This window comes from Pipistrellus hanaki (genome assembly GCF_964339955.1).
Source record: "Pipistrellus hanaki genome assembly, chromosome: 2".
NCBI classification, from domain to species: Eukaryota; Metazoa; Chordata; class Mammalia; order Chiroptera; family Vespertilionidae; genus Pipistrellus; species Pipistrellus hanaki.
The window spans coordinates 154,321,002-154,347,757 of NC_140504.1; the positions used below are offsets into that span (position 1 = coordinate 154,321,002).

The following is a 26,756-nucleotide window of genomic DNA, read 5'->3' on the forward strand; positions in this document are numbered from 1 at the left end:
GCATTTCTGAAAACATGTTTATAAAGCACCCAAAATATCTTAGGAAAATGGAGCATGTGGTGAACTGAGCTAGTAGGAAAGAAAAAAGATAAATATGGGGATGGGGGGAAGAGCTGGCTGACCCCTGCTGTAGCATCAAGCCCACTTCTTCCCAAGAAAAATCCAAGCTGCATTCACATTACATCAACCTCCGAACAAAATGAGCTTGCACCTCTCCCTCCTGCCAGGCTGGGAATATGAAATTATGAGCCCACAGACAGCAATTGCACATCTTTCAGCAGCTTAGGAAAGGCAACCAAACAGAAGGTAATTGGATTCAGTGCAGTGTGTTTGGCAGGGGCTGATTTCCCAGCACTTGCGTTCTACCAGGCGAGCTTCCGCTCTCTCCGTCTTCATGGCTTGCCTGTCCAGTTAGACCAGTCCATTGCAGAAGGGCTCCATCTTCCTGAAAATGCAGTTGGGAGGAAGGATCATTAAGGAGGAGCGCCTGCCATGGACTAAAAGCTTCAAAGGACCTGAAAGAGACTCTGCCACCTTGCTGCGACTTGTGTCCTTCAATCGTGAGGTCGTGCCTGGAAGGCTGCCCACAACTACCAAGGCTGCCATAGGATGAAGCCTCGAGGGAGGGAGCCGGGGCAGAAGGGTCATTTGGGGATATTGTGATAATGTAGTAAGTGCTTGCTTTGCAGCAGGACTGTGCTAGGCACCTTATCGGCATGCATTACCTAATTTTATACTCACACGAACCTGTGAGGTTGTACTAATATGCTCACCATTCTACAGGTGAAGAAAGGGGCTCAGAGGGGTTATGTGAGGCTTTAGTGTTACTCTTGTGCTCGCACTATCAGCAGTTAGGATGAAGGGGCTTTTCATGAAATGAAGCACCCAAATCCAATACACACACACACACACACACACACACACCTTTGTCTCTTGTAAAGAGCCACAGAGGATATTGCTCTTATAGCTGTTGCTGCCTGTGCACATGCCTGGAGGTCAGCCAGCTGGGCTGTGCTTTCAGGGCTTTTGCACTCTGGCTGTGTGCCCCTCAAGACTCCATCCTGATGTAGCTGAGAAGGTATGGTTTCTAAATCTGGGCTTTTACAAAGAAATATTGCCATCTAGTGGACACCTGCCCACACTATTTAAAATCTCTGAAAAAATCCTAAAAGCAAGGGGGAGGGAGGTATACTTTGGACTTGAGTTGTTTTCTTTCAGCCTCAACTCTTTCAGCCTTGGTTGGAGGTCCCTTGTATGTATTACACCATTAAATGGACTTACTTCTTTTGCCCTAGTCAGTTTGGCACAGTGGATAGAGCATCAGCCTGGGGACTGAAGGGTCCTGGGTTCGATTCTGATCAAGGGTATAAACCTGGGTGGTGGGTTCAATCCCCAGTAGGAGTTATGCAGGAGGCAGACAATTGATGATTCTCTCTCATCATTGATGTTTCAATCTCTCTCTTTCTCTCTGAAAATGTATATATTTTTCACATAGACATTTTTTTGTAGACACACATCAGTCCTCAGAATTTATAGACTTCTAAAAATAACATGACCACTGCCTACCACCCCCCTTACAAATCAAGACCTCTTCTTGTTTCACCATCTTGATAAAGTCACCTCCATCGACCCAGTTGTTCAATCAAGCTTCTTGGGATTTATTTTTACTACCTCATTCTTCCTCACCTGCCCTCCCTGCCCCCAGCATACAGTCCCTCACCATATCTTGTCAATCTTAACTCCAAAGCATACTTTAAAACTACCCATTCCTCTCTCTATTGCCTTGGTTATAATGCCAATTGCTAGTAAATCTTGCTGGGTTTATACAGTAGTCTCCTGGCTGATCACCTCCTTCTTATCTGGGTCCTGCCTAGATGGCTAAACTCATCTCACATCACTCTTTCACCTTGCTCTGCATTCCTGCTACAGCAGCTTGCTTTGGGATTTACACATCTCAAGCTCTTTCCAGCCTCAGGACCTTCCATACATGCTGTTCCCGTTGGCTGAGTCCGTTGGCTTCTGGCTCTGCAGTGCCTGCACAGCCCCTCCTCATTTTTCAGGTCTGAACTGAAAGTACTCAACTCTCCTTGGAAATGAATTCTCCAGTCTTCTTTTTCATGTCATTTGGTTTTTCCTTTTAGGACACATCACTTTTTATAATTATACACATGTGTTTTTGTTCTATAATAATGTTTTTCGAATCCTCGCCTACCTCATGACTATAAGTTACATGAGAGGAGAAGCCATATCTGTTAAGTTAACCTCTGTATCCCTGCTTCCTGGCACAGAGTTTTATGTATCAAAGATTAAAAAATATATAAAGATTGAAAGCTTACTTTTATGGCACATATTACTACGTTTGTTGTTAATAATGTTCTACTTTCTTTTTAACACTTGGTTTATTAGAAATGCTGCTGTCATTTCATTAAAGAGGATATACCAGATATGTTGCTGTGGACTATATGTTTGTGCCCTCCTTCCCTCATGCCTATGTTAAATCCTACGGCCCAATGCAATGTGATGGTATCTGGAGGTTGGCCCTTTAGGAGGCAATTAGGTCATAACGGTGGAGCCCCAGTGATGAGTGTCCTTATAAGGAGAGGAGGAGAGCTAGCCCTTTATCTCCTCTGCCACATGAGGATTGAGAAGACAGTCATCTGTGCTCCAGAAGGTTATCTTCACCAAGCACCCAGTCAGGTAGGCACCCTGATCCTAGACTTCCAGCCTTCAGAACTATGAGAAATAATAATGGTCTGAGCCACCCAGTCTGTGTTATTCTGGCCTAGCAGCTCACACTGACTAAGAAAAATGACCAATAAGCACATGAAAAGATGTTTGACCTTATCAGGTGTTAATCTCTCTATTCATTTCTACCATATTATTTTAACTAAAAGCCCGATGCATGAAGATTCCTGCTGGAATGAGCTTTCCTTTCCCTGGCTGCCAGCACTGCCTTTCCACTCTGGCCCGCTCCTTTCCCCTCAGGCCCTGGAGCTGTCTCTTTCTGATCCAGCCCCGCCTTCCCATGCTGCCCAGAAGCTATGAGAGACCTGGGGTAGGGCAGAATGCCTGCATCCTCCCCACTCATTCACACCTGTGTATGCAAATAAAGCCAACAAAGAAGTTGGGTTAATTTGCTTTGACTCCTGATTGGCTGGTAGCATAGCAGAGGTACAGTCACTTTACATGTTTGTCTATTATTAGCTAAGATTATATTATCCTTTGCAGTTATGCCAAACTGTTTGTCTTGATCACCACTCCTGCCCAATTTAGTCCCAAATTCTCATTTCTTGCATTACCAAACAGTCCACTGAAGTGTTTTTACAAACAAGAGCAGTTCTTTCCTCCAAAATTGTGGCAACAAACCTCCTAGAAAAAAAGTTTTCAAGTTGAGGGTCCAGACTCATTACTGAGTCAAGAAACCCATTGAGTGGGTTGCAACAAGCATTAATTTAAGTTAGAAAAGACACTAGCTACAAGCAATGTTTAAAATAATGACTTTTTTTTTTTATCTCTATGAAACAGAAATATGAAGAAGGGAAGCTGTGTTTTTCTTCTCCCCACGTTTTCATCTCAACAGAAAAGAGAACGTGCCTGTCCAGCTGCCAGGAGGGAGACTGTTGCTACCCACACTCTCAGCCCCTCTCTAGGCCCCTCCTCAGTTCCCCCAAAGAGGGAGCCAGCAGGCGCTAACCCAAGAAACTGGAGCCTAATTTGAATTGGGCCACTTCTTCTTTTTTTTCCTAATTCTCACCAGAGGAGTTTTTGTTGATTTGAAAGAGAGGAAGAGGGTGGGAGGGAGAGAGAGAAACATTGATGTGAGAGAGGAACATCATTTGGTTGCCTCCCATAGACGCCCTGAAGGACCAGGAATCAAACCCGGAACCCTTTGGTATATGGGATGACTCCCCAATGAACTGAGCCACTTCTAATGGCTGCCAGGCCAGTTATTTGCTTCCTCCTCTACTTCATGGTCTTGACTCCCTTCTTGACCTTTTATGGAGATCACACCCTGGGCACAGCTGTCTCTTCGAGCTAGGCTTAGCAGTCCTCATGCTCTCTGTCCAGCTTTTTGGTCTACAAGGTGGAGGGGTGGGGGGGAGTTGGGAGGGGGGGAGGCAGCCTGCCTTTCTCTCCTGCACAGCGGGTTGGGTGAGTGGATTAGAACCTGCTGCACAGACCTCGCCCTTTGAGACTCAGCCAGTCTCCACTTAAGGGAGCAGGAAACCCCATGTTGGCCTCCAGACCCAATCCTCCCGCACAGCTAACCAGACCTCCCTGCTGTTCTGGTTAATAAATCTGGTTCTTTATTTTCTAATTTGCTATTGATCTTTAGATATGTGCCTCCTTTGGCAGGGAGCCCTGGAGGTTTGGGGAACCAAAACCCTGCTGCAAATGTGTAACAAAAAATATGGGTGACTTTGAGAATATATAAAGCAGTTGTATTTCATGAGTATTTTAAAACTTCACTCAATTGCTGTAACACTTTAGGCAAGTTTTTAATCTTTTAGTGTTGCCTTTTAGGACCTGATATCTCATCCATAAGGTAGATTGATAATCATATTTACCTCATAGGAAATAATAGAATTTCATAAGATAATACATACAAAGCTTTTAGAACAGTGTCTTGCACACAAAAAGCTTAATAAATGTTAGTTATTAATCGTCCTACTATTTCTCTCCAACTTAAAACACACACATGATTTTACTATATTTCAACACATGCCTGCAATGACTAAGAATGTAAGTCTAAAATACTTTGTCGTCATGGTCATCAAAGCAAGGAAAACATGAAGGTCAATAATAAAAATAAAGGAAAAATATGACTCAAGGGAAAAGCAAGTTAAGTAAAACATGCTCTAAGGTCCAAGAGAAGAAGAGAAAAGGCACAAGATAATGAGCCTTAATATCAGAGGACTAGAAACATTAAGCTTATGTACCTTTACTGTGATCACATTTAAACTCGGGCAGCACAGCTTCGCAGAGATGTGACTATCAGAAAATCAGAGCCTGCTGCCACCACAGGCAAGCTGGCACCGTTTTTACCTGAAAAGCCCAACTCTGTGCCCAGATAGCGAGTTACTGGTACGTGATAAAACATAGTTGATTGAACACAAAATTGTCTCTACCCCTCCTCTCCATCCCACTGAAATAATATTAAATGAAAAACAAAAAGGTGCAGAAAGTCACACGAATAAGGACAATGGAAGGAAAGACTAAAGCAGATCTGGAGTAGAAAGAGGATGAACAAGTGGCAAGGCAACTGAGGGCAGAACCAAGGAAGCTGAGATTCAAAGGTCTGGAAGGGTAAGGGGATGCTAACGTAAAGCAAGCTAGTTCCTTCCACCCTAACCTGCAAAGGCTCTGGGATTGGAGGCACTGAGCACTTTTGAAGATAGGATGTGAGGTGAGGTTGAATATAGGAGGACTGATTGAAAGTCTGTATAAAGAGCACTTAGACCTCCAAACCCCTGCCACTTCCATTTGCTGTCAGCTGCCTCACTGCACGCCACTTCACTCCCATCCCCGCACCGACACTCATGCTTTGGCTGAACAGATGAGATGTATTCCTCTTAGAATGTAAAGCTCTGTGTGGGCAGGATTTTCATCTATTTGAATTTCTGGCAGATTCCCAAACACCTAGAATTATGCCTGGCATAAAATGCTAAGGGGAGACTGGATAAATATTTGTTGGCTAAATATTTGAATAGATGGTTCAGATAGTATGGCCATGAGCCACAGTTTAAGTGTGGGCTACTTGAAAAACAAGATCAAGTGAGAATCTAGATTTATAAAACCACCATGGGACTTCCAGGCTTCTGGAATACAGGCAGCCCAACTTAAAACTTCCCCACCTCCCAAGTAGAGTATATGACCCTTTTCTGGTGTGTCTGACTAGCCCAAGAAGAAACCTACAGAAACCAATAGAGGTGTGCAGGCTGACAAAGAGCCAAATCTTTGCCATATCACCTACCCCCAGCATTCAGTAAGCCCTGTACACACACACACACACACACACACACACACACACACACACGCGCATCAATCAGCCAAAGATCCATTGATAGTTGAGGAAAGCTGCTAAGCTGAAAAACACAGATTAAAAACAAGAAAACATTTTTTAAAACAGAAAGTAGAAAGAAAAGACACTCAAAGGAAATAGGGACAATAAAAATAATCTCCTATATATATTAATATATACATATATAATTAACACTCTTGAAGAGATGAGAATATATCACATTCATATAGCCAGAACAGTTATTATTAAAAAATAAAGTGTGTATGCAGGGGAGAGAGGTGAGAAAAGAGGCATTTAGAGAATAAAAGAGGTTGTGTATTTTTTTTAATGCCAAGAAGACAAAAGTAATTGTCAGTAACAACACATATCATTAGAATCTATATCTCTTAGAGGCAAAATTTTATAGCAGGTGATGCAGTTTTGGAGGAAAATATGGACCACCATAATAGAAAAATTCTTATGTATTTAAGAATACTTAAAAAGAGTATACCATTAATATAACACTAAAATTCACGTGCACAAAATAACAATGTTATTTTATAAGAACACAAACAATTAAAAAGATACCTGTCAGAATTATATTTGTCTACAAATAGGAAGGGAATGAGAAAAGAAATAGGGTAAAAGGTATGAATGAAAATCCAATCAATCAAACCATAGAAGGTTCTTGCACCAATGAACAATGAGGGTTAAGTGAGGAACTGAGAAGCAATTGGCTGGAGCTTTTGCATCCAATCTAAGAGAGTGTCACTGAATTCTCCACAACTCTTTTGGTTGGAAATGACAGAAACCCAAATTATACCAGGATAAACAAATACATGAGAAGGTATGCACTGACTCATGGAAAAATCCAGAGGTAGTACTGCTTCAGGCAGGTACTCAAATGGCACCTACAACTCTCAGCTCTGCTATCCCAAAACTTAGTGGTATGAAATAACCAGTTCACTTTGTTTGGGAAATTGTGTATTAGGAATGCAGGGAAGGTTCAACTGAATGGTTCATTTTCAATTCACTTGGCACAGGTGGTATCTGGCCAGGGCCAGAGGTTTCTCTTTTACAATCGTTTCTACATTCATATGCCTGGTACCTCGTGTGCCCTTTGCCCCTACTCCTACACACACACACACACACACACACACACACACACACAGTGTGTTGTAGTTTAGTTTTTACTCAATTGCTATTTCTGTAAACTACCCTAATAATTTAGCTCATGTAAAGTTCCTTATTTCCATAATTTCTTCAGTAATGCACTCTGTTTAACATGTGTACGGATGGAGCCCAGGCAAATATCCATGGCCTTGCAGTCACTGTTCTGCGTCCATAGTTTAGCCTCTAAGTGGGCTAACAGGCTAAATACATACAAAGCTTGGGTGAGAGCAGACCCGTGTTCTGAATTCAGAAGGCCTGTAAGCATAGTTCAGTGCACGGTAAAAAAATATAACATGTTATAAAAATGTGGGTTGCCAGTTATGGAGTGAATACTGTGTCTGCGTAGAAAACCTCCCTTCACCTTTAGCTTACTGGAAAAGTTGTTTTAGACCAAAACCTTAATTGTTTTAGACCAAAGGTTCCTAAAGGTTTCTGAATTCCAGAAAGGTTTGGGTTTTTGCTTTTTTGTTCATTTTGGCAAGGGAAGGGGGCACATGTAGAGATACCTTCCAGGAAGAGCAATGTGACCTCACTAAGGGGGGATTAGGAGAGAGCCTAGACCTATGATCTCTAAATGTTTTTTATTATGCATTTGATCAAGAAACAATGTGACCATGAAGCTCCAATATATGTGTTTTTATTTATACCTAGAGGCCTGATGCACAAAATTCGTGCAAGAGTTGGCCTCCCCCCGGCGCCGCCCCCCCCCCCCCCCCTGCTGCCAGCACTGTGGCATCTGGGACCCAGGCTTCCCTCCAGTCACTGGAAGGCACCCACCCGCCACCTGGAAGGTCGTCTGGAAGGACATCCGGTCTAATTAGCATAATTTGCTTATATTATTATGGATTTTATACTGTATTAACAAAAGGAAGAGACACAAAATAAATAGAGCTGTGGTTTCTAGTATTTATTTCCTCATGTAATCTAATATTATACCCCAGAAGACTGCCTTGGAGACTAGAGTCAGACACGGGGAGAGGTTTTTGCAATGGTCACATGAGGTTTTTAGGAAAATTACTCAATCATCAAGTTCATCAATAAAACACTAATTAATTTACGAATGTTGGTAAAGATAACACACTAACCTTCCTGGTTTAGGAAGAAGGAATACACTTGCTATTATGGGACAGGAGTGCTGAACACTGGTCCCGGTGTTATGAGGCTAAGAAAAGAGGTCAGGGTGGCAACCCCATTGTGAGACATAATTAATATTTGTAAAGGGCTTAGAGCCAATCAGATTAAGAAGCAGGGTGAAAGGCAAGATTCATTATTACTGCCAGGTTTCTGAATTCCAAGCAGATTCCAAAAATGTGACCTAATCCACCAAGAGCTTTGGCAGACACACAGGCAGAGGAGCTTGCATCCCGCAACATTCTCAAATGGCAAATGGGTAGAATGTAATCTTCCAGTCCCTGAGCAGGAGGCTTTGCTCTCAGCAAAACTTGCTTAATTTCCTTGATTGGTATTCAAGCTTCCTATAATAGGGCCCTGGTCTAGCTCTCATCCACTTATTCATTCATTCATTCATTCCATACTTAATGAGCACTACTACTAGTATGTGTCAAGCAATGTTAGAACTGAGGATACAACAGTAAGCCAGACAGACATAGCAAGAGCCCCCATGGAGCTTCCAGCCTGAGAAGGGAGATGATATTTTTAAATGTACAAAATCATGTCAAGCAATGATAAGTGGGAAAGAATTATAATGAATGAGTTAGAGTGATAGGGAAGACTGCTGCTGACAGTCAAGATGGAGAAAAGAAACTGGTTTTATCCTCCTGTGTGGAACAACCTAAAAATAGATAAAAGGCCGAAACCAGTTTGGCTCAATGGATAGAGAGTCAGCCTGCGGACTGAAAGGTTCCAGATTCGATTCAGGTCAAGGGCATGTACCTTGATTGCGGGCACATCTCCAGTAGGGGGTGTGCAAGAGGCAGCTGATCGATGTTTCTCCCTCATCGATGTTTCTCTCTATCCCTCTCTCTTCCTCTCTGTAAAAAATCAATTTAAAAAAATACACACACACAGCCAAAACCAGTTTGGCTCAATGGATAGAGCGACGGCTTGGGGACTGAAAGGTCCTGGGTTCGATTCTGGTCAAGGGCATGTACCTTGATTGCGGGCACTTCTCCAGTACAGGGTGTGCAAGAGGCAGCTGATTGATGACTCTCTCTCATCGATGTTTCTAACTCTCTATCTTCTCCCTTCCTCCCTGTTCAAAATCAATAAAATATATATTTTTTAAAAATACACACACATGAGAGAGAGATAGAGAGAGATAGAGAGAGATAGAGAGAGAGAGAGAGAGAGAGAGAGAGAGAGATGCCTGAGAGATGGGGAGAATCCTACAAGTCCCTGTGTACTGGCCTAGCTTCCAGGCCACAGCAAGGGGGGTGGGGAGGCTGTGTGTGTTACAAAGAGCCTGGTGGATTCCTGTGAGGAAATGGGGATGAGAGTTCGGGAAGATCAAGGCCACTGGGAGTCACAGGACAGAGACCCAGAGAGAAGAGCACCAAACAGAAAGAGAACCCTGATATGAGAAGTAGGTCCCCCTTAGGCAGGATGGTGCCTGTGATGAGTGGGAGGAGGGATAATGAACTCATGCAGGCAAAGCAGCTGCCCAAGGCCAGGGGAAGAAGCTTCTGTGAGGGTTAGAGTACCCGTGCCTGATGCTCACTCAGGGTCCACAATGATGCCTCTTCCCACCAGACCAGAAAACCTTAAGGTTTATGGAGCATTGAGTAGACCATTATGCAGGTCTTGCTTCAATAGGGGGGATTAGCTCTAGAGTGATAACTGTTCCAATTACGCTGAATCAATCTTAAGAGCAAGATCTAAAAGGATAAATATGTTTCCAAGCAATTTAACTATATTCCAGAACAGAGCTCAGGGCTATTTATAGGAACACAAAAATACCCAGAACAACCCATTAGAGACTGCTGGAAGTAGATCCATGCCCAGTTGGTACGGAGACCACACATGACTAATAATTATATGAAAAGGTGCCCAACCTTCTTAGAAACCAAGAAAGTAGCAAAGAAAACAACTAGGCTCCTTGGGAGAGTTTACATGGAGAGGAATGTGGTCGGAATATACTAAAATAAGGCATCTCTTTTACCCCTAAACTTTTAAGGCGGTATGTAATCTCAGGGTAGTTTCAAGGCCGAAATAGGCCATGTTTTTATTTTTCAAAATGCTAAGATAATAGAGTAAAAGCAGCAAGAACAAGTCCTGGCATTGTTGTTGGTATCACTCTGTTATCTCAGTATTTCTAGGGTAATGCTGGAATACTGAAACAAAACAAAGCAAAACACATTTTAATCACATTTCCTGAGATTCCCCCGCACTCTGGAAAAACATTTTAGGTATTTTTGAGAACCATGCAGTGTCAATTGGATTGGCACAGAGCTTACAGACTTGATATTTTCCATTCTCACCAGAATATGGAGCTAAATGAGATGACTATCAGAGGGCCAGGGAAAATACTTCCAGTCCCCATCACAGTTCAGCTCCCAGGTCCTCATCGTCTACCAGGCTGCTTTGCTTCCCTTCCTGACACAGCAGGGGCCTTATATTTTCTTCGAGGAAGATCTGGGGTAAGTGGTTGACATAGAGAACATTTCTGTTGAACCATTTAATTACTTGGTATCCAAGGGCATTCCACATCAGGGCCATTATCCAGTTCCTCTGGCCAAGTTCTGGAAATGAGCAAGGGCCTGGCAGTGCTCGGGCTGGCATTGGTTATCCTTGCTTGAGTGGTTTCTGTAAGTGAGAGCATTCCTGGTACCACTGATGGTGAAGGAGAAAGATCCCAAACCTATTCTATGTACCTGGAAGCCAGGTGCATTATGCGGGAGGGGAAGGTTGAAGGAAAACTGGAGGAAAGTGTGATGGAGGAATGAGGGATGAGCAGGGATTTGTCCCACCCAATTCCCTGCCTTTTCACCTGAGAACCTGACACCTTCCTTTCCTCCACAGCTCCCCTGGCTTTGGGACCTCTCCCTCTTGCTCCATGATGATTTATTTTGTCCAGGATTTCCTCAATCATTCTTTCTTAAAGAGACCCGAGCCAGGAGGAGAGATAAACCTCAGTCTTCTACCTCCTGCACCCTTATCTGAGGGTCAAAACAGAGAACGTGGCCCAGCTGGCAGGGCTCAGTGGTTGAGTGTCAATCTATGAACCAGGAGGTCACGGTTTGATTCCCAGTCAGGGCATATACCTGGGTTGCAGGCTCAATCCCCAGTTTGAGTCATGCAGGAGACAGCCAATCAATGATTTTCTCTTATCATTGAGGTTTCTATCTCTCTGTCTCTCTCCCTTCTCCTCTGAAATAAATAAAAATATTAAAAACAAACAAACAAACAAAATAAATAAATAAATAAACAAAAACAAAGAAACAAAAAACATAGAACATTCTGGTGACCTTATCTCACTGGAAAAATGGGAAGAAAGAGGTCAAGCAAAAGGAGGAGGAGGAAGAGCAGGAGGAGCAGGCAGAGAAAAGAGAGAGGAGGAGAAGGAGAATGAGGAAGGGAACAAGGGGCAGGAAGAAGGAGAATACATTAACTACCCAAATAATGGTATTGTCCTTTTCTTCTGTCATTACAATCACTACTCAGAACTGGGAGGCACTTTCAGATAAACAGACTTTTTTTTTTTTAACAGAAAATTTAGACACATTGAAAGCTGTATAACTAGTAATACCTAGTTTGCAATTTGCCATAATGAAAAGGTTTTCTAGTTTAATTATCTACACAAGGGTTGCCACACTTCTTCTCTAAAGAGGCACATATTTTGGGCTTTTCAGGCCATAAGAGCTCTGCCACAACAATTCCACTCAACCATTGTAAAGCAAAGGTGGCCAAACACAATAGATAAATGAATGGGTGTAGTTGTGTACCAATAAAACTTTATTTACAAAAACAGATTGCCAAGGACACTAATCTCTTATCTATCTTTCCCCCTTTTTATATGCAATGAAAAAAAAAGACACTTTTAATGTAAAAAAACACACACCATTATTCAGAGTAAAATTATACATTCAATGTAAAAAAATAAATAAATAAATTCATGCTGTATTAAAAAAAAGTTTAGGTTATCCCACATCCCATCATCCTGAGAAAATCACTGTTAACATTTGGCAAAAGAATTGCAGATAGCCCAGCTAGTGTGGCTCAGTGGTTGAGCATCTACCATGAATCAAGAGGTTGCCAGTTCGGGTTCGATTCCTGGTTAGGGCACATGCCTGGGTGGTGGGCTGTGGATCACTGGTGGGAAGGGTGAAGGAGGCAGCCAATCGATGTTTCTCCCTCATCAATGTTTCTATCTCTCTATTCCTCTCCCTTCCTCTCTCTCTAAAATCAATAAAAACATATTTTTTTAATAAATTGCAGATATATAGACATTTGTGTGTGTGTGTGTGTGTGTGTGTGTGTATGTGTGTGTGTGTTGTATGAGTGCTTTTTTGTACATGAGTAGGGAACTCTATACATGTTCTTTCACAACCTGAAATGCTCAAAAATATATTCAGAGCATCTTTTCATATGAATATAGTTAGATCTACATCTTTTCATAGGGTTCTTTAGATGGAGGTGCCATGTCTTATTGGTGGATATTGGGTTACTTCCCCGGATATCCTCTACATCTCCACTTCCTAGCTGACTACTGGTTGAACTCCTCCAATAATGAGAAATTCACTAATTCTGGAGCTCAAGTATTTGACTTCTAGGCAACAGTGTTTGAGAACATACCTTCTCTAAAACTAGAGGGCCTGGCACTGTCACAAGCCAGAAAGCTCATTCTCAGTTACTAATCCTCTAACTTGAGTTAGTGCCTCAATTTGGGGCTAATCCGATCCAGACCTCCGAAGGCTCCCACCCACGTGAGGATGGAACTATGTTAAAGCCCTACTGATCTGTAGCCAGTTTGGGCCACAGCTCCTGCCTGTGGGAATACACGTTTCAACAAGTCACTTGGGAATTTCCAGGATGTGGGTACGTCTCTCTGACCTAACTTCTACATGGGAATATGGCAGCCTCTGACTGAGCAGAAAAACCAGTTTGTGAAACACTTACCAGGGTAATCTATTCAAAAGGCAGCAGCTCTCCATAACTCCTAGGACAGGTCCAGACGAGTGTGGCTCTGTGCAACAGAATGAATAAAACCCTTAAGAAGCAAAGCTGATATCCCAGAATATTGCTCCGAAGCCTGTGAAGACCTGGTCACCTACGGACAGACTGATTTTCTTCGTTTTTCACCATTTTCACGCATAACTGACTGATGCTTTAGTGAGGGTGTTGTTATTGCTTATTGACTAGAAGTTCACAGAAGTAGAGCTTCATATGTGAGCTGCAGCTAATTTTAAAAATATGTTGTCCTGAGTCATAAAACCATTTCTTTTGCTTGCTTCGTGAGGGATTGTGCAGGAAAGAAAGCTGTCTCTTCTAAAATTGTAATTTTCATAGAATTCAGGTGTTAGAGGCCATTCTCTTACAATTTCTTTAAAATAAAGATAAGAAAATGCCTGGTTAAGTGATTAACCAGGTTAGGTAATTGCCCAAAATTCACAGAGTTTGTTAGTGACCAAGTTAGAACCTATTGCCAAGGGCAACACCTCATAAGGGGTAATATTTTACTTCATTTACTACACTGCTACTCTCTCATAGGCAACTGCTTTGTTTGTTTCTTTGTTTGTTTGTCTGTCTGTCTTGAGAGCCATTGGAGGGGTGAAATATAGTTGGGCCAGGCATAAAAAGAGAAGGGAAAAATGTTTAAGATAAGTCTGGAGGCCGGAGGGAGAGGAAATTAAATAGGCTCAGGAAGAGAAAGGTAAAATTACAACCAAAAATTGCCCAGGTGCTACATGGAGGAGCAAGGGGTTAAGCCCTGGGCTGGGTTCCTGTTATGACTGACTGTAAACCCAAGACAGATCTCAGAGATAACCAATAGCAGGCACACTGCGGAGCCAATCCCAGACCCCTGTTCAAGGCTAACAACATACTCCTGGGCTGCTGGGAGTATTACTTCCTGGCCACTCACATCTGTGCCAACCAGTAGGCACTGCCCTCAGTGAACTGCTTTGACCATGACCACATTTCTTCCCAGGGATGCAGAATATGGAGACACAAAAGCCCAGTCCCCAGAGTTGGTCCAACTCTGAAGAGCCACCCAACTTCGATCTGCACTGACTGCAGGGCCAACTCTAAGCACACTGAGCGGCAGCTTCTACCTCTGCCCCTGCCAGTCTCACGTTCTTACGGGTGTATCTTTCTAACCACTTGCCCAAAAACTTTCCTCTTGCAGTCTATGTTTCTAGGGCAAACCACGGCTCTCGAGCCACGTGCGGCTCTTTGGCCCCTTGAGTGTGGCTCTTCCACAAAATATCATGGCCTGGGTGAGTCTATTTTGAAGAAGTGGTATCAGAAGAAGTTTAAGTTTAAAAATTTTGGCTCTCAAAAGAAATTTCAATCGTTGTACTGTTGATATTTGGTTCTGTTGACTAATGAGTTTGCTGACCACCATGATACCACCCACATTCACGTGTTATGGGTATCACTCAGAATTGGGACTAAACCCCAGGTTTCCTACATCATCATCTCATTAACCCAAACCATTCTCAACTGCTATACCTCTATAGCAGTGTTTCCCAAACTTCTCTCATGATAAGAATCACCTGGTGGAGTTGTTAAAACACAGATTCCTGAATCCCAACTAAGAAGTGCTAAACTAGAATTTTTGGGAACATATAGGTAAAATTGCATACCTAACTTAGTGCTCTGTATATAAAATCTGTCTTAGAGCACTAGTTAGGTATACAATTTTACCTATATGTTCCCAAAAATTCTAGTTTAGCACTTCTTAGTTGGGATTCAGGAATCTGTGTTTTAACAACTCCACCAGGTGATTCTCATCATGAGAGAAGGTTGGGAAACACTGGCCTATAGTCTCTCACACACACCTGTGAGGTCACACAGGGCCCAGTACTTGGTTTAATGCCCTTGAAATTCTTAATCTATTACAAATTTTAAAATCTTGTATTGAGCCCTGCAAAACATATGGTTGGTCCTGATTCGGACATGTAACAAGGAAACAGAGATAGGGGAGTGGGGAGTGAGATCCGGAAAAGTAAGAAAGGCAAGCAAGAATAGGTAAATGGGATCGAAAATATGGTGACCCGAGGATACTTAGTGGTGAACATGTTATAATGTTTACAGTTATCTACATACTTAAAAGCCTAAGAAACAGGCCGACCCTCAGCCCATTTGAGTGTCTGAATGATAGCTATGATGCACACTGACCACCAGAGGGTAGACGCTCAGCTCAGGAGCTGAGAGCTGTCCTGACTTGTCAGCTATGGTTCTCAGGTGACGCACCCGGAACCAAAGAGGAGGGAGCCCGATTTTGGGGAGACATCACCAGAGAACAACCTTCTCGTAATCTGGGATCCAGGATGTTGGAGATCCAGTTTTAGACCAATCCCTGCAGGTCAGGACGAGGGACCCTCTGGTGCGCAAATCCATGCACCAGGCCTTTAGTTGAATTATAATGTTGTACACCTGAAACTGCTGGAAAAAAAATCAGTTTCACTAAAACAGATGCTGACAGGAAGCCAGGAAGGCTGGTCAACAACCTTAATTGCTCTAACCACTCATCCTTTAGTTGAGACATTGTTAGCTGAAGCAGCCTCCACCTTGTTTGTCCCGTGTAAGTTTCTGTTATTTCCTGCCTAATGGCTACATGTAAATTTCTATTTATATTGCCTGAGATGGTTTCCCCAAAGCCTTAATAAAAGGGGATGGCAAGGCCAGAGCAGGAGTAGTTCTCCCATTAGAGTTGGACTACTGCCTGGCCCCCCATATCGCCAAGGTGAATTTCTTCAAGTCTCAAGTCTCTTCATCTGTGCGCGGCCCTTCTCCAGAACCTGAACCCTGAATTGGAACTCTTTCCATGTGGGCCATGAAAGAGATTCATATATCTGGCGCCCAACGTATATGAAACTTTTATGATGTTAATCAGTCACCTTAATAATAATAAAAATAATGTGATATCCAACCAGGTTCCATAAGGGAAGGGGAGAGAATTTGGCCCAGTCTTGAAGGAAGCTCTGTAAACAGTGGAGATCCAACCTAGAGTTGTCCTGACTGCAGGAATTGGAGTTATTTATACCCTCATGTCCCTTAGTCATTGGAAAAAGGCTGGGCTACACATTACTTCCCAGTTACTTCCAGCTGTCCCAGAAGCAGGCAAAGCAAACCCTGCAAGCTAAGGGTGGTGCTCTGACGAGGGAGCAGGTCCTAGTGATGAGAATGAAAGCATAGCTGAAATCAGTGTGCTCAACATTCAACAAGAGTCAGAGGGAGGGAGGCTGACAGAGCACTGACAGAAATTGCCCGAGTCAGGCTTGTACTTAATGTGATCCAGGGTAAGAGACACGCTTGCCTATCAAACCCAAGATTTCATGGGTGAAGTCACTAATAGCAAGGTAATATATGTGAGAAATATCAAAAGTAAGCCAATCAAAAATATAAGTGAAAAAAATCATATAGGAGGTACAATGATATGGAGGTGAAATATGAGTGGCTGAAGTTTGGACACATTGGCAGAATGGAAAGAACAGTGGATGCAGGGCCGTGGGTAAAGCACAGAGTCTGGTTCTGCTACTTTTGGGATACATGGCCTACCGTCCCAGTGTTTACCTGCTAGGGTGAGGAGGATTTAAAGCGACATCTGCCAAGTAAGTATTAGTTCTTATTACCCCACCTAGTCCGTGCCTCTCAAACTATCTGTGGTATTTCATTTTAAATCTGTTACAGCTGATGCTTTTATACAACATGATAGATACAGAATGGATAATGAGAAAATGAAATAGACATACAAAACCCAAGGCCATATTTTTAGTTATTAAAGTCAACAGGCAGAATATGACTCAGTCAAATTGCTTTAAAAGTTTCAATTTGCTCATCTTCAACTCCTATGCTCATCCCATTACAGATGGGTAACACGTCCCAGACTGTCCCTGTTCTCTGGACCAGTGGACTTTGAACAGCCCTGGATTAGAAAATCTTCGGTAAGCCACTTACATTTTTGATGTCACCGTTTTTAGGTTTTTGCGAGAGCTGAATGAGCTTATGCACTTATGACACTACAGAGTGCCTCATAAATGGAAATTGCTGGTAAGGGCTGTAGGAGTTGATTCTGTAGTCGGTGGCCAAAAGATAGAAACTCCAGGGTGTGATAGTCCCTGTTGGCATCACACTCTTCTGTATAGGTATATGCTTTGGAGGTGTCAGGGTCCGTAAGTCAGTCAAGCATTTTCTACCACTGTATGATGCAGGAAACAAAGGGCTTACACCCCAACAACTACCGCCATCCACCGGTGGCTACAGCCACCCTCCTGGGGCAAAGCATGCAAACAAGAAACTTCCTCCACCTGCAGCAGCCCTTCTGCAGCTTGGCCAAGTGATTTCACCAGAATGATATTTGAGTCGCCGTAGAAATAAAGGGTGAAGATAATGTCCTTACTACACTAGGCCTCACTTCTCTTCAGTGGGTGAAACTCAGTTCCCAGACACCCCTTGCCAATGCTCTTAGGCTCCATTTTCAAGTATGGACTCTGCCCACACTGGTTCTACGTGACCTACTTTGGCCTCACCTTCTCTTTTTATCTCCACCCTGTCAAACGACAAAGCAGACATTTAGGGATATGTGGGGAGTTGTCTAAGTAATAAGATTCTGTACATTTGTTTTTGTTTTTTTTACTCTTTCTGGACACCCCATCTGATTCATCTTGGTTTCTCCCCATCATCTTTAAGGCAACCTGTGGCACATAGCAGGTGCTCAGTAAATGTTCACTGAATGACTCTATGTACCAGTCGTTTGAAGTCTGTGAAAATAGAAGTGGCTCTTCCAACTCCGGACCCTGAATCCATTCAGAAGAAAACCTAGCCAAATCCAATGAATCCATGAAACTCTGCCAGGTGCTGGGCATTAGGAAACACGCGTTTTATGGGGGAAGAGATGGAGGTGAAAAGCTCCTAATGGGTGCCTGTACTTCAAACACAACAATCCACAGATGTCTCTCTCCACTTTCTGGGAAACGAAATCTCTCCGTGGCCCCAGGGCCCTTTAAATTTTACTGTGACTGTTTTCTTAAGAAATTCCTGGAGCGGAGCCTAAGTTTGGTTGTAGGGGGTTGGCAGCGCGCACATCGGTGGCCCAGGGGACTGCTGGCATCAGGGTTGGCGAGGAGTTCGCACGCGAATGAAACTCCCCAGAAGTCAGAGCAGCCCCCCTGGAAGGCAGCGAAGTGGGGGGCCCACCCCTGAGAATCCTTGAACTCCAGGGCTTCCGTGAATTCTGGAAAGGACCCACGAGAATGGCCAAAGCGGCCAGATGTTGGCGGAGTTTCACAGCTCCCGACCTACCTACCCCCTCTGCCCGCGACAAGGGGTCGGAGTCCGCACCGGGGAGCGGCCAGGGCGTCTGGGGCGAAGGGAGGGCTCGGCCGCAGGAAGGAGTCCCGGCCGCCGCCGCCCCGCCCGCCCGTCGGACTGTCCGCCCCGCCTACCCCGAGCGAGGCGGGGCCGGGGCGAGAGGAGGAGAAGGAGGAGGAGGAGGAGGAGAGGTCGGAGCCGTCTCCAGGAGCCCTTAGAGACCGAGTCCCCGGCGGCGGCGGCGGCGGGGCGGCCACGGGCACACCAGGGAGCACCAGCGGCGGGCGCAGGGGTGAGCGGGGCCCCCGCGGGGACAGGGCGCAGCGCGGGGCGTCGGTTGGCCGGCTCGGGGGCCGCCTCCGGGTTCCCGGTGCTGGGAAGCGAGATGGAGGGAGGGGACGGAGGAAGGGAGGAAGGAGGGAAGAGTGTCCGGAGGGAGGGCGGGGACTGGTCGCGGCCCTGGTCGCCGCCGGAGAAGGGGATGAGGGAGGGAGGGCGGGCGAGGGGCGCCCTGAGCCGGGACGGACGGCGCGCTCGCCGGGACTGGCGCAGCCGGGAGCGCGGGGAGCCCGGGGCCCTTCGGGGCTGGGGCTGGGGCTGGGGTAGCGGAGCCTGGGAGGGGAGGTGTGGCGGGGGGGGGGGGGGGTTGGGGGAGCATGAAGCCCGGGGTTGGTCTCCCAGCTCGCTTTCTCGCCGTGCGCCCGGAGCCGGTTCGGGGCTGGGAGGCTCCCGCGTTCCGGGCACTGGCTTGGCGGCGGTGCCAGGTTTGGGAGGAGGGCCAGCTTCTGGGGGCGACCTGGCGCCACGCCCCTCTTCCCTACTTTCCTCCGCTCTTTCCGGGGTCCGGCCCGCGGGTGCGGAGCCCGGGAACCCGCTGGGCGCGGGGGTCTGGCGGGGAGATAGCGGGTCCGAGAGAGGAAGACCCAGAGCGCACTCATCCCGCCGGGGACCCCAGCAGGTGGTGACCCCAGAGGGTACTGGCAGGTGATAGATACACGGGAAGCCAAGACTCGGATTAAAAATAAAAATTAAGAGTATTGCCCTCCCTCCGGGACACTCTTCCCTCCTTACTCCGTCCCCTCCCTCCATCTCGCCTCAGATACTTAAGGCGTGTATCAGGGCTACTTTTTTTTTTTTCCTTCTCCACTTTATTATTATCTAGATGTTCACGAGGGCACATCCATGAAAGCTAATTTCCAAACGCGGTAGCTCACGCCTCCGACACTCACTTGTGTCCCTCTCCTTAACGTTTTGTGTCTCGTAAACTTGGCTTACATCATTCATAACTTTCGAAAAGGAACTCGTGATTCTCGGTAAATCACTGCCGCCGAGTTGAACTTGGGACAAGTGGGGATCTAAGCGGAGGGACCGCCGGGACCCGCCGTCCGGTGGTCCCCCCGGTGCCCGGGCGTGGCTGTGTGTACGGACCGGCGCCCGGAGGAGGAAACGGACCGAACCGGGAAAAGGGAGGTCCCGGCGCCCACGTGTCCCGGCACGTTCCATGGCTGCCCCGAGTGGAAACAAACCGGGGATTTGTTAGACCGTGTGTGTGGAGTTGGAGAAACTTCACATGACCCGCTTCCTTCCCATCAGTTATCTGTCCCCCCCACTTTCTCTCCCCCCCCCCCTTGTCTGTGCTGACCGACGCTGTTTATATTTCCTGGGGCTGCCTTAGCTTGGTCCGAATGGATTGTCTATAATGAATCTTTTGGATGTTGTCAGAGGCAGGGTCTGTATCCGGGTGTTCTCTCTCCTTGAAGAGCGAGGTTTGCTGTGGTTTTTAAAGGGCCAGTCCCGTTACTGCACCGCCGCTGGTGCTCCAGAGCTCTCCCTGTAGGTCCTCCGGGATGGCCCGCTCACCTAGGAGAACCAGGAAGGCAGGCAGCGCTGGAGTGACAGGTTAGGTATTGGTACTGTTGCCAAAACAATCTCCTTCCAGTAAGGAGATGGTGTGTTGTTGTTTTTTCAAATCAAATTGTATGTATTAGCAAGTCCCCTTTTCCAATAAACACAAATGATTCACAGGTCACATAGTTTTTCAAAGTAATCAAACTTTTTATAATGAGACTTAAATGATAAAAGGACTTCAGGATCAAATGTTCAGTCCCTTTGAGTGCCCTAACAGTTAACCAGCATCATAAAACCTTGGGTTAGAGCCAAAAAAATACTGTTCAGTCTATAAGAACTGTGACTTTAAACCTCATAAAAAATGCAGTCATATATTTATATGTATTTTTTTACAGCCGTATTTTTTTTTTTTTAACTGTGTTTAACCCAGGGTAAATTCACTAGGTGTTGAAACCCCGACAGCGTTTAGATTTGTATAGAAATACATAAATGGCGTGAATCTGTGCTTTACAAGAGACTGGAAAGATTAATCTTATAAAATTTTCTGTGTGGCATGCTGCAGGCTCCTGTGAAAGACTAGCTCCCTAACAGTAAAATGTGAGGTGTCAGGCTTGTGTTGTTGTCACTTGTTGAAGGAGGAGTGGTTTGTCAGGTGTGACAGCTAAGAGCTTCACAGTGAAAGCACTTGAGGAAATGGTTAGGTAATTCAAGATTAGTTCTTGTTTTTTATGTTGAAATCCTCTCTCTGAGGAAAAAAAAAAACATTCACAGGGGGAGGAGGGGAGATAAATGGTGATGAAAGGAGACTTGACTTGAAGTGGTGAATGAACAATACAAAATACAGATGATGTGATGTATTATAGAATTGTATACCTGAAACCTATACAGTGTTATTAACTAATGTTGGCCCAAATAAACTCAAGAAAAACGAAAATTCACATTAAGAATTATGTCATTTATTGTGTTGTATTTGTAATTGTGTGGTGTTGTTTCTTTTTTTAATTTTATATGTAAGCTAGGGAGGTAGGTTGTGGAAGTCAAATAAAGTTTTCTGAGGCCTGATTCAGAAGAGAAGCAGTTTCACAGTGGTTTGTGGTGTGGGTTTTGGTGTCTTGTGGACAGACCTGGATCCGAATCTCTGTTATTTAACCTTTTCTCGGTTTGCATTATAAAATGGGGATGACAGTGGTCTCTACTTCTAGGGTTTTTATGAAAGTATGTGAAATCTTTGGAAAACACTTTGCACCTAACACACAGTTAATGTCTGAACAATTAGATATTTTGTGATCTAGCTGACGTTGGCAGCAGGCTTTTGGATAAATGATAAGATGTCTAGAACCTTCAGGAAATGCTGGATAGTGTAATTTTAAATTCCAAAGAAGGTACCTGATGTTACAGACTGGTAGATAGATGATAGATAGATGTAAAATATTTGTGTACCTATGTGTGTCATGTTTCTCCCACAGTGATATGAATAATTACGTTTAATGGATTAACAGTTTCAGTATGCTTTTAGTGTTCAAGTTGCAGATGTATAATATTTCTTAGAACTAAGCAGTCAGAAACATCTCATTAATCATATTTACATTTAAAGAGAATTTATATATTTCAAACAGTCCTGTGCATTAGCTGTGTATAGGAAATTAAACCAGGAACAGAAGTATTTGTCTTTAACCAAGCATGACTTTTAGTTAAAATATGAAGAAATGTGACCCAGGGATATCCAGCTATTTACTTTCTCATGCACCGATGTCCAGGGCCAACAGATAAGCCACAAGTAGTGTTTAGGGCTGATTGGGAATGTTTAGTAAACGTTTTGTAAAAGCCTTATGACTGATGATAAACTTCCAGGGGAATGCATGTTCAGCTAATTCAGGAAATCGACTCATCCTTGAAACATTTGCAAAATTTAAAAAAATGCTTTCATCTTTAAAAACAAGCCCTTTCATAAGCGCCTTTTGTTTTCCTTAATGCACATTGGGTGCAAAGAATTGGACTGATTGGGATCATAGCTCGTGCCACACATGGCTTCTCATGTTACTAATTGTTCCACAGGGACACAGAGAGGGTGCTTGGTAGTATTTTAAAATAGCTGTAAAGGATATAGTGTAGTTATGAATCATTTCTTGCCTATCACATTGTACTCTGAAGCAGTGGAGGACTTGACTGAATCAATTATTGATTCTTTTTACTCCTAGGACAAACATCGTATGTAACATAGTGATGGATTCCTGGCTCCTGCCTCTAGGTGTGTATAGTGTGGCAAGTTACTTAATATCTCTGTGCTTAATATCTCGGTGCTGTGAGGAAGTCATGAATCAATCTGTCTAAAGCATTCAGAACAGTGCCTGATACATAGACTATCTATAATAATAAAAGTGTAATATGCTAATTAGACTGGACATTCTTCCAGACGAAGCCACAGCAACAGGGGACAAGGCAGAGGCAGCCGCCCATGGCAGCGGGGGGGTCAAGCCCCTTGCACGAATTTCATGCATCAGGCCTCTATAAATATTAATGTTAAATAAACATTAATGTTAATATTATTAACATGTTCAATAAATATTAATGTTAAATTATTACTTACTGAAATTTTCTCTTTCTAAATGTTATATAATGAGCATGTATCATTTTTGTAACAAAAACAACTGTACAAAATTTCAGTGTTTCCCAAAAATCTAACAAAGCTCAGTATTTTTAAAAAATCCTGCCAAGCAGTACTTATGAAGTAAGAGAATATACTTAGACAATTGGCATTGCATCTTTTAAATGTGAAATGTGACACAAGTTAATCCTCCTAGATCTCATTCTTATTTTCCTTTCTTATTAAAAACTTAAAAAAGAAATCAATACTCCACGAAGTCCATGTTTTCTAGGTTAAATAGGGAAAGGGCAATGGGCACATTACAGTGCATTATTACAATTACAACCAGGTTTTAAAAAGCATGTGCATAAACAGAAAGTCTAGAAGAACATCCAGACAAATGGATGATGGGATTTTGATGCTTTCCCCCTTTTCTCTCCCCATTTTCTCCAATGAGCATGAATCCTATATAATAAAAGCCTAATATGCTAAGTGTCCAGTCATCCAGTTGGCCATTCAACCAATCAAAGTATAATATACTAATGATATGCTAAGGCCTGGGACTGAGCAAGATTGGCCGGACATGCCCTCCTGCTGTCCCTCTCTGGCTGGCCAACCTCCCACATCCTTCCCCAGCCCTGATCGTGCACCAGTGGGGTCCCTCAGCCTGGCCTGCGCCCTCTTGTAATACAGGACCCCTCAGGAGATATCGGAGAGTCGGTTTCAGCCCGATCCCGCAGGCCAGGCCCAGGGACCCCACTGGAGCATGAATTAGTGCATCAAGCCTCTAATATAGGGGTGTCGAACTCAATCAGAGAAGGGGCCAAAATCTAACATCCAGCCTAAATCGCGGGCCGAATGGTTTACTGAACAGTCATAAACTGACAATGTCATAAACTGACAGCGGAGTGCAGTGATGACAGCGCGGTGCGGGCCACATTGCAAGGCCTGGCGGGCTGGATTTGGCCCGCGGGCCTTGTGTTTGACACATGTGCTCTAATATATAATAAAAGCAATCTATTTGTGTAACAGTAACTCAGTGAAAGTTCTGATTTATTAGCTACAAATAGCAAGATTTTGTTATTTTAGAAAAACAAAAAACACCAGCCCACATAGCAGTTAAATGTCAAAACTTTGGTAGTGAGAACTGTTTAGCAGTACAAGAAAGGTTCTTTCAGAAGTTTGCAGTTTTATCTTTTACGAGATGTTGGACTTTGCAATTAGACTCCGTACACAGACCTAGTCCAACAACCTTGACTATGGGAGTTGTCACTGCATTGACGAGCTGCATGCACACAACACTTTCAGCATATCCGAAGCCTGCCAGACAGTCATGAGGAAGACACAGTGAATTTAATTTAAGCGGAAAGTCCGATAGCTAAAAAATTCTTCCGGCAGAACTGTGTGACTTTGTTTATTGAGCTGTTCTACATCCTTGCCCCAGGTCCAAGCCCTTTGCATACATGGTCTTGCTCAGTCTTCTCAACTGAGGAGGAGGAAGCCAAGGCTCCCTCAGTGGCCAGACCAGAAGTCGACCCAGAGTTGTTCAGCTCCACGCACCACTCACTAAGCACTGTGCTGAGAGCTGAAGTGGAGGTGCGTCCAGCTTCTCTTACAGTTGGGATGACCCACCTGAGAATTATTGCCTTTCATTGGTCTCACCCTTCTTCAGCCATAGGCATTGAAAACTTCTAGAATGGTGCCAGAAACCCGGCAGGCCTGAAGTGATCTGTGAAATCGGCTTCTCCCTCCCCTGCATTCCCAAAGAGGGTTTGGGAGTCCAGATGAAGGAACTGGCCTGCTAAGTCCTATTCTAGAACCAGCTCAGACCAATCGGTCCTCCTCCCTGTCCTCACCTCTTTTCCTCTTTTAGGAATGAAAGGAGAAGAATGAGCAGGTGGCTTGGATCCCGGGCAGAGAGTGGAGGTGATTTGATGGAAGGTTACTTCTGATTGAATTATTACACTTATTGCCGAGTCTCTTGAAAATCATTTCTAGTGTCACTTAAATGTTTGGTTTATCATGTCAGGCTTTATTGGGTATCATAAAACTGCTTCGCTGTGAGGGTCTGGTTGCCATCCTCTGACAGGGAGGCTTTTTGTCTTCTTTTAATGGGCCTGCATTTCAGAGGATTACTGTATAATAAAAACCAGGGTGTTGCAGACTCTTAAGACTTTTCATACTTTCAACTCTGCTGGAGAATTAATAGCTAAAGGAAGAATTTCTTTTAGGTCTATCTTAGTAAATCAGTGGCTAAGAATCTTTGGCAATTTTCCTCCGTTGATTATAAGCAGGTGACTTTGGAGACAGAGGGATAGGAGGACTTACATGCCCCGTGTGCTTTCTTACGGAATAGACTGTCATTCCCCTTGCAATTAATGTCATGTAATTGACATGTTTGGTTGACTCAGAAGAAGTGTGACTTTTGATTTAATTTGGGTTGTTCACTGGAGAGGGTTCTGAATCAGCCTTCCTCTCTGCACTTGCATTCTGTATATAGAGAGTTGCCTTCATTCCAATAGCTGTATGAAAACCAATATGAACACTGTGGGGTAGAATCTTGCCTTTACTGATGTAGGGCAATCAGGCTTTTAGTTAGCTGCAGATTATCAGCCAAAATGTCCCTGAGCACTGGATAGTAAACCCTCAGCTCCACTGGGGACCCTTTGACTGAGGCCCCAAGCTTTCAGTGACCTCAAATTTTGTCTGCTTTTCAGGAAGAAATTACTGCAGAGGAACATGGTTTAGCTCTCAACAGGAGCAAAATAAACCTAAGGATGGAAAGAGGAGTCAAAATCCGAGAGCTGCTTAGGTTTTATTAAGACTCAGAGAGGACTTGATTGCTATAAAACCATCACACACCAGTTTAGTCAACCTGAATCTCGGGCAGATTGGGCAAGTGTTGAAACCAGCACTGTCCTGTACTGAAACCTTTGAGTTATTAGTCTGTTGCTGGCACAGGAGACCACCTTCACATGAGTGTATAAGGTCATCATCAGCTGCTTAGGCAAATTGTTAGGGAGAGTTGGATGTCTGGCCAATGAGCAGAAGGATTGGATTGTCACTTCCTGACAGGGCTGTCTTGAACCCCTGTACAGGTTATTCACTGCCCAAGAGTGCTGGCCAAGGAAACAAGTGGTAACTCAAATCTTCTTAAGGAAACTGTGTGTTCTGACCCAGACTGCCTCTGCCAGAGGAAGGGCCACTTCTCTCTGATGCCCTCAACCCTGCAAGGCCAGCTCCACCAGGAGGGGTTGCCTCTCTCTGACACACACAAAGTTGTGATGCGGTCAGCAGTCGCATTGCCTCTCACAGACCCTCCAGCCCTTGAAAGCATGAGCCAGCAGATTCTGACACATGTAGATGCTTAGTAAATGCCATTGGAAAAGAATAAAGCACGTTCTCTACAGCGTGTGCCAGCCACGTGCAGGAGCCACTGTTCTTTTTTAATCAAAAGAGTAAAACTGATGGTCCTGGCTAGGAATGGCCGCTCAGTGGCTCACGGTCCTTGTGACAGGCTTCAGTTCCATCATTTCCTAAGACGAGCACTGGGGATGGTGTTGACATTGCCGACTGTTGGTCGAATGCCAACAACTTGCTTAGTGCTGCCTGACACATGCCGGGGTCCCTGCACCCCTATTGTAGTCCACCCGATGAAGGGAATGCAGTGCTGACTCCTGGGAATGGGCACAGGGGCTCATGTTATCTATTGACCAA

General features: G+C 44.4%; 2 protein-coding genes across 2 annotated transcripts in view; one reads left to right on the top strand and one right to left on the bottom strand.

The window, feature by feature from the left end:
• Positions 1–371: 371 nt before the first annotated feature.
• On the bottom strand, positions 372–26,606 carry LOC311617453 (uncharacterized protein; the record flags this gene model as incomplete). Its single annotated transcript, XM_084873814.1, has 5 exons — positions 372–445; positions 13,250–13,316; positions 18,603–18,980; positions 24,279–24,359; positions 26,543–26,606. The coding sequence occupies 5 exons, from the start codon at positions 26,604–26,606 to the stop codon at positions 412–414; spliced, it is 624 nt and encodes a 207-aa protein (XP_084729940.1). The 3' UTR covers positions 372–411.
• Positions 18,761–26,756, top strand: part of GNG12 (G protein subunit gamma 12) — a 120,695-nt gene continuing 112,699 nt past the window's right edge. The window contains exon 1 of the mRNA XM_084875628.1: positions 18,761–18,899. The gene's annotated coding sequence lies outside the window, so the exon portion shown is untranslated. The remainder of the gene's footprint in view (positions 18,900–26,756) is intronic.